The sequence below is a fragment of the Varroa destructor genome, unplaced genomic scaffold (genome assembly GCF_002443255.2).
Source record: "Varroa destructor unplaced genomic scaffold, Vdes_3.0 BEIS01000005.1, whole genome shotgun sequence".
NCBI lineage: Eukaryota > Metazoa > Arthropoda > Arachnida > Mesostigmata > Varroidae > Varroa > Varroa destructor.
Window position 1 is genome coordinate 17,652,025 of NW_019211458.1, and position 12,886 is coordinate 17,664,910.

General features: G+C 38.9%; 1 protein-coding gene across 25 annotated transcripts; it reads right to left on the reverse strand.

Moving 5' to 3' along the window:
- Nucleotides 1–342: 342 nt before the first annotated feature.
- Nucleotides 343–12,803, reverse strand: LOC111251755 (uncharacterized). Of its 25 annotated transcripts, XR_015327874.1 has the most exons (9): nucleotides 10,029–11,999; nucleotides 8,419–8,671; nucleotides 7,376–7,483; nucleotides 6,877–6,962; nucleotides 5,565–5,794; nucleotides 4,985–5,115; nucleotides 3,760–4,092; nucleotides 2,478–2,582; nucleotides 343–687 (listed from the first exon to the last, which is right to left on the reverse strand). XR_015327874.1 is itself a non-coding variant. In XM_086989426.1 (8 exons), the coding sequence occupies exons 6-8, from the start codon at nucleotides 5,581–5,583 to the stop codon at nucleotides 3,865–3,867; spliced, it is 378 nt and encodes a 125-aa protein (XP_086845552.1). In that variant the 5' UTR covers nucleotides 5,584–5,794; nucleotides 6,877–6,962; nucleotides 7,376–7,483; nucleotides 8,419–8,671; nucleotides 12,234–12,482; nucleotides 12,699–12,803; the 3' UTR covers nucleotides 3,658–3,864. The 25 variants fall into 25 exon arrangements, 21 of the variants coding, with proteins under 21 accessions (XP_086845552.1, XP_086845556.1, XP_086845555.1 ...); XR_015327875.1 differs by lacking the exon at nucleotides 2,478–2,582; XR_015327877.1 differs by lacking the exons at nucleotides 343–687; nucleotides 2,478–2,582 and adding an exon at nucleotides 2,615–2,990.
- Nucleotides 12,804–12,886: the final 83 nt, after the last annotated feature.

Genomic DNA, 12,886 nt, shown 5'->3' on the forward strand with positions numbered 1-12,886 from the left:
ACGTTTATCTACGGATGTTACAGACTACAAAAATAGCATATGTGTCAACCTGCACGCAGTTGTGCCAACCTGCACGCAGTTGTGCTGACGTAGGTATGTTCTATTTTCCTGTTATTATTGTTGTCAAATGCTTCCTATACTTAGTATCTGCTACGAAGAGCGGTGCTTAACTAATAACAAACAAATCTTTGACTTGTCCTATTGCAAACGTAGCCAAATCTACGAGTATATTTTCTTGTTTTTATGGTTTTTAAAACGTTTACTCCACAGTGAAAACGCTTCAAAAGTGCATTCAACTATAACTTGTGATGATGTTAGTTGTTATAGTTAGAGGTCCGCGTATCCTATTTGATTTTTAAACAATTTTATTTTAAATAAGAATACGATGATAATTTTTAGTAATATACATCATTTGCATCAGTTAGAGTTGTGCGGTCGAGGCTCAACCACTCGCTTCTTACATTCTTCAAACTGATTTTGTTTTATATGCAACAACAGTAGCATTCTTTCCGAACATCCACTCTTTAAAATGAGATTCATATCGGACCTCGGCGTCATTGCATCCATCGGTTGCCTGGTCTTCTCGCGATAAAGTAATGGTCTTATAATGAACGCGTAATCATTGCGGCCTGATGCTGAACGCGAAGGTGAAAGAGGCCACGCGAGTGCTAGAGCAGCATCTTTCGCCTGGAACAGTCATTACATGGTAGCGCCTGCTAAGAATTCGATGGGAACTTATTGGTTGGAATCGTGTACCACAATTCGTTCGTGTGTGTCGAATTGCGTTCACTTGCTAACGTAAAGCCGAAGTTATTAAGAAAACAGATCGACCAGCAAATATCCGTAGACTGTGGTGTTTTGAAATCTGCTCAAGTATTACATTTTTGTTAACTCTAATTTTATAAACGTTCGATTATGGCGGGTATCTGTGAAACTATCTCTCGTATCTTTTGCCCAATCGTAAGTACGTAACATATCATCTTCGAAACAAATAAGCCTTTAGAATCCTTGAAGAGATTAACGGAGCTAAGTATTTAACACCTCTCCACGAATGATCTATAGAGTTAAATACGTAGCTACTCATCCATGTACATTCGTTTTGGCCCTTATTGAATAAATGAAACCATTTATTACTACAATATTTTATTTCTATCAATATATTTCAAGCCTATTAAACGATTGACGAAGCGCTGTTCGTTGTACACTGTTTTAAAGCTTCGGCTTCCGCTTCCGCTTCAGGAAAAGTATGCTATCCCTAATAAAAGATGCTGGCTTTTTTCGTAAATGTATTAGGGCTTAAATATATATATATATATATAGTTCTGTAATCATACGGAGTTTTATAGCGAACAACGTCGCCATCTTTTAAAATAGATATGTTATGATAAATCCGAAGTAAACCCTAATATAGATACTGAATCTTTGATAAGAGTGCTAAACTTCTGAAGAAATAGCCTTTGCTTCACGCAGTTGCGACGATAAAAGTTTATTTATTTACGCAGCTTGACGGAGGCAGTGTACTGACCTTGGCCTTTCCTCCGACTGCCGGCACCCTACCTGACCTCACCTTCTAATCCTTAGAAGGCGGTTGTTGCACCATGTATTTTTTATCTACTAGAATATGTAAGCAAAAGAATGACCAGCGTAATCCTAATATCCTTCTCCTCTTGGAATCTGGTGAGTGTACAAAGGTTCTGTTACGAGCGTTAATCTTGACCAGTATGACGACCAATCACCAGGTTTCCTCAAGAAAAGGTCGACACGCGTTGCACGAGGGCAGCTTTTTTTCTACTAGTCTGGTGTTTAATATACTATGCAGTCGTCTGGCTGTCCAGTAAACGATCTCATTAGTATAACAATAACACACAATATTATAAGCCTTAGTCTGTGTAGCCTAAGTGAAACCAAACCCAGTTTGCTAAAATATCTATACACAATATATTTTCCAAGCCAACTCTATCTAGGACTGAGATCATACTGGTACGCTGGAATACCGGACAACTTTTTTAGTAAACAAATTTGATTTACAAAAACAACTTTCCAATAGCATCGTATAATGCGCTCTCGGAAATTCCCAATGTTAAACTGTATTGACGTGAATCTCTACAGATCATACAATAGCCCTTATTATCACAGCCGCATGCGGCAAGTATCATGTCTCCATTAAGTAGAAAGGGTGGGAGTAATTATAACAAAGCTATGCAGAAGAGTATTGCAGCAAAAAACGTATATATATATATATATATATATATATATATATATATATATATATATATATATAAAGGATGCGCGGATAATATAACATAGTTAATCAGTAAAATAGATTGATATTATATTCAATAGCTGATCATATGCTTTCGATCAGGAGCAATGTTTTTTATGTAATGCGCCCAAAATTACATCTCTAAAATTTTGTCATAGATTTTCGCAAAACGTATTTTCTCGTCATGGAAGTAATAAATGCTAAGCTACATTACCGATCGTATTTTCTGTTCAGTTCAGTTCAGTCTCGTCGATTCTTCAAGGGGTCGTACTCTACATAGTGGTCCTGCGCCAAATCTTTCACTGCGACGCGTCGCATCCTGTAATAGATGAAGTCACGTAAAATGCCACATACTACATCCATTGAGGTCATTCCTCTATGCACCTACTGAGCCATTATTTGCTTTCAAGACGAGCTGGCGGAGTAGTCTCAATGGCGGGGTCAAACAAAATATAGAACAAATGCCGACCGTCCTTCGAGTAAAGTCGAAAGTTTTTGCAATGTCCGCCTCGCCGTTGTTCCTATTTTTGACTTTGAGGTCCTGTCGTTGATCAGCAGCTGCTGTTCGACGGCGTCTTTCTGATGCTCAGATGCGCACTTTGAAGGTTCCGCTTGTGCGACCCAGTGAGTAAACCAGCTGCCGTTGTCCACAGAAAAACGTTGCACTCACGTTCAGTTGGCGGAATTAAGACAACCTTCACAATAGTTCTATCCTTGAAGCATCGAGCTGGACGGACCAAAAAAAATGGTGTAGTGATTGTCTTCAACCCATGGCCAAGTTGGAAGCTATATCACGTGTAACACTTGGGGTAATCTGATCAGCTTTCTGCTGTTCTATAGAAGAAATAACCTACAATTCACATTGCTTATGTAGAGTTTTAGCTGAATCTAAGAATACAACACACAGACTTTGGTCGAGTACATACTCAATAGAAACGAACTTAAGTGTTTTTGGGGTAGCGTAGCGTGTTTGACGTCTTGTTAGTGTCTTCTAAATTTGGACAGATACTTTAGCCTGTTTCACCTTGCATTTTCGTCGCCAGTAGAAAACGCTCATTTTTTAAATTCATGAAGGGCGTACATGCAAGTGCCGGGATCTCTTCGAGCGACCCAGTGATTAGATTGAGTCCATCGTCAAATCAACGTCGATAACAAAACTTATCAGTTAAGCTGTATGACCGCGAGTTCAATATTTATGGACAAAACTCAGCACCAAATCAACCACCATTTATTATATCCGTGAGAGTAGTGGAGAGTAGCGGCATAACGATATCATCGGTGCGCACTGCAACAGTACACGCAGGAAATTCTCAACAAAAGCCCGTTTTTTCAAACCGCGTTTCCGTTCTCAATTCACATAATAGTTTCTTTCCCCCATTGGTCAATACGACGAATTGAAAAAGGTTGTGACCATCCCGCTAAGTTTATTTCCATAGAGAAAAACAACAACAAGTCGATCTTAGAATGGTATAATTCGATGTGATTTATCAACATACATTTTTATACAGTGGATCATCTATGCATCACGTTCTCAGGAGAGCCTGGTTAGCTTAGGTCGTTTTCAGTTCACGCATCAGGAAACCAACGGCGACAATATAGATTTAGCCATAATGTCCAACACCGTAACTTAGGCCATGACCATATCCGTCAATCTTTCCGTAACCAACACCGTAGCCATGTCCATGGCTAGTCTTCGACCCGTACGAGAAGGAGCGTCCTACAGAGTGCCCATGCCCGAGTCCGTAACCTGCATAGCCGAGCTTGTGTCCACCGTAACCGATATGACCAGCAAACATGACAGCGAGCAAGGCAGCCAAAACAACGAGGGTCTGTAAAATGAATAAACAATTAATTTAGGTAATTTGAGGAATCTTCAAAGTCGCTTTTCCATACAGTATTAATTGCAATCCTCGACTTCGAGGTGAAAGGCTCCAATTAGAAATTGGTCGTAACGGCATTTTCTTGGCAAAGGCGGACTGAAGTTACAACGACTAGGTCTGTTCGCATGATGCCGAGGAAGTAGGAGTTAAAAAAAAAATTGACCAAGTTGACGCGAAGTATTTGTAGAGATTGAATCGATGAGTCTGTACGTATTGGAACTGAATTCCTGTGGTTATCTTGATGCAGTTACCTCACTAAGTAAAATACACTGCAACGTAAACTAAGGTACGGTTAACGATTTGACCCCAAAAAAACCATTTCCGTATGTCATACTATGGTTTCCTGAACATTTCCGGGCATTACATCGATGGCGATCCATTCATTAGCAGTATTACCGCACTCAGTGGCTTCTGAACTCTATTCAATGTATGCCAACCCTTATAAGATTCTCACGCAATCATCATGAAGTGTGATACTTACAAGAGCCTTCATATTCTCAGCGTTATTGTGGCACACTCGTGTACACACACCACTGTTATTACTACCAGTGCTAATGTGACGAGGTTCACCGATCGTAAGCGCTTTTATAAGTACCACTAGAAGCAGTCAGCTTTCGGTCAGCTGGGTTTCACTTGATGGACAAAAAGTATTCCGCATAAGTGCACAGCGGGGCTTTCGGAGCCGCCGCCGCGGCGGCCGTCGGAGCCATAAACGGCAGCAAAGGCTCCTCCTCATTCTCACTAGTCTGGGTCTCTGCTAACGGCGCGCAAGGACAAGGACCTTCCTACTTCAGTCGAGAACTCACATGGACCCCATTAGTGTGTGCCTATTTCAACTTACCTTGCTACTCTGAACCACTCCTCCGTCGTAGCCGCCAATCGCGATCAGGTTTTCGGCCCGCTTGTCCACTAACCCGTAGCATACAAGAAACACGTAGGCACATTTACACACGGCGATCAAAGAGGTACGTCCTTATTGTAGTAGTTTAGTCAAAGTGCGAAGTTATCAGTTCACGCTGACATACGAATAGGCACAGAAAAAAATCTAACAAAAAAAAACCTTCAATAAACGAACTATCAAAAGAAACAGTAGCCGTGGTAGGCGTACCGCTAAGCGCTAGGACGGGCAAACTGTGTGCTTTCACAGTTTTCGTTAGGTGATCGACTGTAAAAGACGGTAGCGATAGCAAAACGACCACAGGCCAAAAAGGAAATAATGTTTTTTTTTATTTGTCTGTCATCACATACTAACACAGAATTAATGATAGCTGTAAAGCATGTAATCGCAAATAACTTGGTGACACCTCTGATTCTTTGCTGGTGATTTATGGGCGTTGGCGTACATGGACTAATACATGCATTTCATAATATATGATCTTGAAATTCAAAATTTTAAGTAATCTACGAGTAGACAATCGTACCTGTATCGCATATTAGCATAGACAATTGCTTTCATTTGCGCGAAAAGTCCATAGCAGTTCACAGCTCTTCATGAACCGCTACGCCTTTCACTGAAAATCGTGATAATGCGCCATCGTCGCAACACCGATTTCGTCTTGCAATTTTTCACGAATGACGCAGCACCATTAGATTAAAATGGGCAAAGTTGCTTTGCTGCTACGTAGTGATCCAGAAGGCAAACACCGAGAAACTATACAAGATGATGTCGTTATATTTTGTTTGTGCTTTAGGCGTGCAAAAACGTTTGGCTTTGGATAGTGAAACTTCGAGTTTACAGAATAAAGAAAAATGCGCGAAATCACTCACTACTTATATAAAACCAACTTTATAGTGGTATATGTGCATTGACAAAATAAGACGCAGACATAAAGCAAAAAAATAATTAGTTTGGTACCGAATTTCTATAGGATCTAGGATTAGATCTGAAACTAATTATTTGATTCGGTTTTAAGAGAGTTTACTAAAAATAGGAACACATTGAAAATAGCGACGTTCCGTAACTAATTGAGGCAAAAAGGAAAACAATGGAGAACATATAATAATTTATTAGAACCGCCATTTTTGTTTAAACTTGTATTGGTATATAAAACAATATATATATATATACTACAAATCTTATAAATTTCGTAATAAATAATAAAATAAAATGTTTATTTTTTTTAGAGACCGTATTTTATTAGTAATTGTTATCTATAATCGTAAACGTTGGTATTTTGATTCAGCTGACTAAAAAAATCATTGCTAATATATAAATAAATAAATTGCTACTATTTTTTGTTCAAGTTGGCACCCCCCACGAAACGGTGATCAAGTGAAACAAATTAAGACGTGCCGGTATTTAAGACAAATAAAAAATCATGTTTTGTTCTATAAAATAGTAGCAAATATATGTTGTGGCTGATGATAAAATGAGCATCGTTTAAGAGCCTCTTTTGTGGTAGACAAAATCAATATAGTATTTCGTTATTATAAAGTAAATGAAACATTTTTATATTTTATTTTTATTTTATATTTTATTATAAAATGATTTTTTCATTTTATTATTGTTTTAAAAATATCTTTGAGACATGTGATCTCGAAGGATTATATCCTAGACAAGACGGACAGATACATATAGTAATACATATGCTGCTGTTATATGCCAATCAATTGTTTACTTTAACTACACACATGCACTCGTAAAGAATTTGGTCAATCCTATAAATCTAAATAAATTAGCGCTATTTAAGTAGAAGATTTTAGGTTTAATAACCTCTGTGCTTTGAGTTCTACCGTTTTTTCCGTTGTTGTCGTTAAACATAGTTCCATCACACAGTTGACTCCTAGCCAGTATTTGATGCCATGATTACAGCGTGTCCCTAAGATTAGAACGGAAATACGTTACCCACGAAGTTATCACGGGGATCGGGTTCAATAACCTCGACCGCATCAACCTACTTCAAAAACTGATGTCATTGCTAATCTTTTTAAACCCAGAATAGTTAGAGGTGCAGTAATGGCAAACATCCTTATGCAATAATCATTGGATCACGGGAATGCATTGATATCGACTCTGTGTACCGGCCTTGTTTATCGCTTTAATCGCCTAAATGTGTAATACTGGTAGTTTTGTTTATTCATATATATTTGTAATATGTAGAATAGAATAACTTTGAATTTTCAATATTTACTTAGGATAGACACGATACACAAGTCTTCGTGTGGATATATTTAAATATAGGATAAGACATTCATTAATGAAATCAAAAAACAAAGTATCTTGAAAGCATACATTCTTAGTAGATCCTATTGTAAGAAGTACAATTGATCAAAGGCGCGGCAGATATGATCACGGGTCGATTATCTCTTAAATTCCTTTAATGAATGGTTACCTGTAGCACTAAATTGGCCCAAAGTAAAATAAAGTAGAAAACTTGGAATTAATGACCATGTATATTTGAATTTCGAAGGAGTAATTAGCTACTAATTTGTGATCATATACGGGTATACTTTTTTCTTTGGTATTCATAGCGACCACACATTTTCTGCCCACACAGAACATCTATTTCTGACAAATGCTTATCGGTATGAACCCATTTTTATAGCTTGCTAATATAGAGAATTTCCAAAAAACACTATATGCTTTGCGGGTAAATTTGATTTGGTGGCTATATTTTAGAACAGAAACAGCGTTGCCTTTTGAGAAGTTCGCGTGTCCAAACACGACTTTCGGCGCTCAGCAGTTTCTGTAGTGATGAGTGCCCACTGGTGCTTAGCCCTATTTGTTAGCTTCGTTTGTTCAGAAGCTTGTGCCAAGCTACGTCCCTTCGCTTTTGCTTTGAGTTAAGCTATAGAAAGTTGGCCTAGTCGATGGATAACTATTTGGGTGACATAAAAATGTTGTAGGAATTCTGTATGTATTAACTGTACGTAATATAGAGGATCAAACTTATCTACCCTACGCATTTGATAGTGAAGTATTCAATACTGATTTTATTTAATAGATGCTTTCTGTGTACCTCTGACAAGCAACAGACTCAGTCAGATGATATGAGATTTCAGTCAAGTTGGCATTATTTCACCATATAGAAGTATAATTGAAAGGGCTAACGACGTCTAATAAAATTACCAGCTAACACCTGCGCAACAAAGGATATTTTCGATTCTGTTTAAGCATTCGTCCACGTGGATGTTTTGTTTGAAATAAAGTGACAATATATTGTAGCAATAATGCTCTGAATTAATCTTGAGGAAATTATTCATCTAGATTACGTAGGCACAGTGTCTTATACGCGGATAAGTACATCAACAGACAGGGGTTTACCGTACACAAACCTGTACACGGGATGAGTAGCCTAGGTTGGAGAAACATAGTCTGAGCTTCCATGCCGAAGTACTTTAGCTTATTCCTTTCTTTGCTAACTTTCGAAACACTGTTCATATTTGTTACTTGCATTCTCGCTCGTATCAAGGAACTGTCTTCCAGGCATGTACACTTGTACCGTTTTCGAAATGAAAATCTTCATCGTTGTGGAATTCTAACTTCGAAGTTACATTTCCTTTGCCTGATCCAAAATAACGATAACGCCTACAAATCACATCCAAAGATGATTCAATAATAATAGTCGGGTAGGCCCAAGTTTAAGCGGTCCATGGTGTTACATTAATTTCTAGCCTCTTTTGCAATATAAAGGCTATATGAATTTGAAACAATGGCAGCAACTCCGTAGATTACTTAATGGTTGGCTTGTTCCTGCACAAAGAACTTTATAGCAACGTCTATTCAATTTAAGATAAATAGATTTAAGACGCTGGCTAGGTGCAGTATGCCCCTTCAGTGTAGCTCAAGAAGCAGTTAATCTTTGCTAGTTATTCGTATAATCTTAAATACGTATCGAGTCAAGTTAAGATGAGCCCTAAAAAAAGTGTAGCGCTGTCATCCCACGTCTTATTAAATTCAAGTACAGTTAAACATACCGCGAAGCCATACTATTAGTATTTACGTAAGTAAGTGTCTCTACAAATCCCTCCTTGGGAAATACACTTGACAGGTTGTTCAGGCTGAATCAAGTAGGAAAAGCTAAATCTACCAATTAACCGAATAAAATTAGAGCCATAGGTTAGTACAATATGGCAACAAAAGTTTTATTGAACCTAAGTTAGTGTCTGTCACTTTTCGGTATTCTGTCAGTCTTTTGGTGAGACATTTACGTTTTTGCTCTGATAAATAGGCCATCTTATCAAGGTCAATGAGGTTGTACACTGCTTTGTGCTTCGACGTAGTACCATAACGAACAGAGTATTAATACATAGTATTAATATTTGAATATTTGACGAATATTTGAACAACATTGCAAACAAACGTTAGCTAACGATTATTAAAGTTCATTCGACAAGTTAATGAGATACAGTTAGCCCCAGTAATATCCGTGATGCCAGTGATGACGGTAATGATGACCGTGCCAATGGTGTAGGTTGTAGCCATCATAGCTAAACTAAAAACGCACGTCAAAATCGCGAAAAATAATAACAAAATAAATTTGGAAAAAAAAATCAAATAACATTCACATGAAACAAGGAACAGGCATTTTTAATCCAAACCCACTCGTTAGCGATAACAACTATTACACTATAATAACCAAAAAGTATTCAGGGCTTGTATTACCCAGAAAATGTTTTAACAAATTGATTTTTCAGACCTGCCTAAAGTCATCAAGGTTTTAACAGTTCCGTTGAAAGTATTTTCCCTTAGGAAATGTTAGTGTTTACAAACATATATATAGATATACTATAATTATTATATGACAAATTAGTATTATAGTTCAGTTTAGTGATAAGTTAACGACAAAGATAAAAATATCTTATATAGAGCTGCACGGCACACAATAGAGGACATTTTTGAAGATGTCACATTGATCGACATGCGTCGCTGTGTCATGCCAAACCTAATATGGAACGATGCATCCACAGGAAGGATTCCCTGAAGTAGCGCGAAAGCTGCTGACAATATACACGTCCACAGGATATCCAGACGCATTGGGCATCATTATCGGAAATAGATAAAGCTATTTCATTAATCATCTGACATCTGCTAGACTTTCCCACGGCACAGAAAATAAATGGACACAGTTGCGTAAAGAAACAAATAATGGATTTTGGTAAGTTCAAATGCCTAGTACAGCGTACATTGTGAGTAGAGCACCTGATTAGCGACGAGCAGCTTCTTAGAATGGTAAGTCAGAAGATTGGCGAAAGATTCATCTTTTAAGGTTTTAATAACCAAGCCAAATACAAACGTCGAATTTTATTGTTATTTAAGGATTCTAGCTTATTAAGTTTATATTAAAGGATAAATATTGAATCCAGACTGTGGAGTTTGCTCAAGTAAAAAAGTAGCCGGTAAACTGTATCTCATAAAAGCTATTTATGCTTAAATTGGTTAAAATCATCGTAAGACTGGATCTGAAGTTAGTTTAAGAGCGATTTTCTGTTTCAATTTGAGAAAATGGCTTATTTGCGAAGTATTCGAAAATAGGCTGACCAAATGGCCTTTATCACGTGTTATTAACTATCACGTGTTATTAACATGCACTAAGTTTATATCCTTCGCTTTACTGAAGCGTCACTCGCAACACAGATGTTCAAAAACAATAAAATCATTAGAAAAAAAAGTGAAGCTATCAGGAGCATGGTTACTGTTTACCAAGCCCTAAGGCAGCAAAACAATAAGAGACACTGGTATGGAGTCTTTAGTGTGGTACTAATTAACGAATTCACTCCTGCGCTGAAAACATTCGCTTGACAATTGCTCTATATCAGAATAATATAGTCCAACCGTTTTCGGGGTGCTGTCTTAATGTTCACTTTTGTAATACTGCTTTGCTTCTGTTATGGTTTGCAAACACCCATCACACTATAGCCGCTGAGGATAGGTTCTCCGCCCGCACAATCAGACTCGTCAGTGTCACTGCGTCTTTTTAATAGCGACTGCAATGTGGTCTAATGGGGAAAAAGGTGTGGCTGAGTACTGGCCGTTTCGAGGGGAAGCGCACCACGACGTACGCTTGGTGAAAGGGGCCGCGACACATGTGATGGTCCGTCATTACCTGTTACCCGAAACGAAGAGAAGAGCATGCCGACAGGCGGGCCCTCATTTAAGTTGTAAATTCACGCGCCTAAAGTTGACGGCATCAGAAGGACAACGGATGCAAAGCTTCGTCTGACAATCAAGCGAAGAGTACGTCACGAGCGGGTAGCGAGCGATGACTGCCCTTTACCCAGCCTCGTTGTTTTCTATGAACATTGCACGCTCCTGTATTGAACGTTCGTTTGTCGCGTCGAGCTTTCGCAGTGGATGCTACTTTAGTATGTTGTGAGTCAGCTAGTTGCGTTTGTCACTCAGCATTGCACATGAACCTTCGTTCTGTCAACATTGGCAGCCCAAGAGGCCCCAAAAAGCGAGAGTTGCTCGAAAATGCAAAACAAACATTTGTGCACGCATACACACATACACAACACACACATTTATAGATTTCCAGAAGCCAGAGTCGCCATGTGGTATTTGTTTGTTGAAAGTGGGCCAAAGAATGGTGCCTCTAAACACATCACTAGATCGCAAGTTGTGGGTTGGCTACGCTACGCACTCGACGCGGTCAGCCAGCACGACACCCCGACAGCAGCTTCATGATAGTTGATGATTGATGCCGGAACGTTGTTTCTGCGCTCATCATTTGAATGCGGACATCACCTTTCTTAGCAGAGAACAACGTATAACACTCAATGGTTAGCCTTCACCACAGCGGCTAGAATCCCTATAGGGAGACAGACGCGAGACAATGGATGAGATGATGAAAGGTAAACAAAAGAACGAACTGGATGAGTTCTTTGTCCCTTCTCCTCCGAAAATGGAGCAATCGAAGTTCGCTGCACGATTTTAATTCATTGCTAATGCTAAAGCCTTATCCTTCTACAGGTATGATGCACGTTTTGCTGTACGTGAGAGTGCTGCGTGTGCATGTATGTATGTATGTGTGATTGTATCCGTGCAATGCTTTTGCAATTCTATGTACATATTGACTTTTATGTGCTTTGGGTCGATCTGTCTATATTTGATGCTATCGATATTGACGGGTGTTGGTGTTCATCATTACCACCGTTAGCAGACTACAATAACTGCAGGATGATAGAAACGGCGACTGGTGACCGAAGGCCGACGAGCTCTGACAGGCTGAGCGTTGTAGATGGACGCATTCAAACGCATTGTTTGCGAGCCTTTTCATTTTCCTTACCCTCGCCGCGTCCTCTGGTCCTTTTTGCCATAGTAACATACCGCTGTGCTACTTCGAATAGCAGTGAATGGAGAGAGGTAAAAATGTTGTAACATCGCATCTGCAAAGTGTCTACGTCGTTGAAACATCGTAATATAGCACCGTCAAAAACCGTCGAACAGCTACTTTGATTTTTTTTGGACTCTCTTAGACAATTAGTAATAAAGGAAATTAGATGTTCGTTCTGTTCGTTTACCTTATTCGTCATGCTTCCGCATCGCACTCTGAGACCGACTGCTTATGTTAAGGTGTCGAAGACATGATGTTCCCACTGGTAGATCTACTTACCTTATACTCAATCAGTAGGCACCCGGTTCAGAACAATCAGCGGTACTCGACTGCATTCTGTTTATCTTATTCGGTGTTCGTGGTATCCACCAAGCAACTAGTGCCTACCCAGATGACTGAAGCTACTTTCGAAGTAGATGAATTTATATCTATGACAAACTATGTGTTAATATCGATACGAGATATAT

What these genes read in the sequence shown, in the direction of transcription:
- LOC111251755 (XM_086989426.1), bottom strand. An exon ending in GAGTGGTTCAGAGTAGCAAG is followed by an intron (nt 4,093 to 4,984) that starts GTAAGTTGAAAT and finishes TTCATTTTACAG; the next exon opens with ACCCTCGTTGTTTTGGCTGC.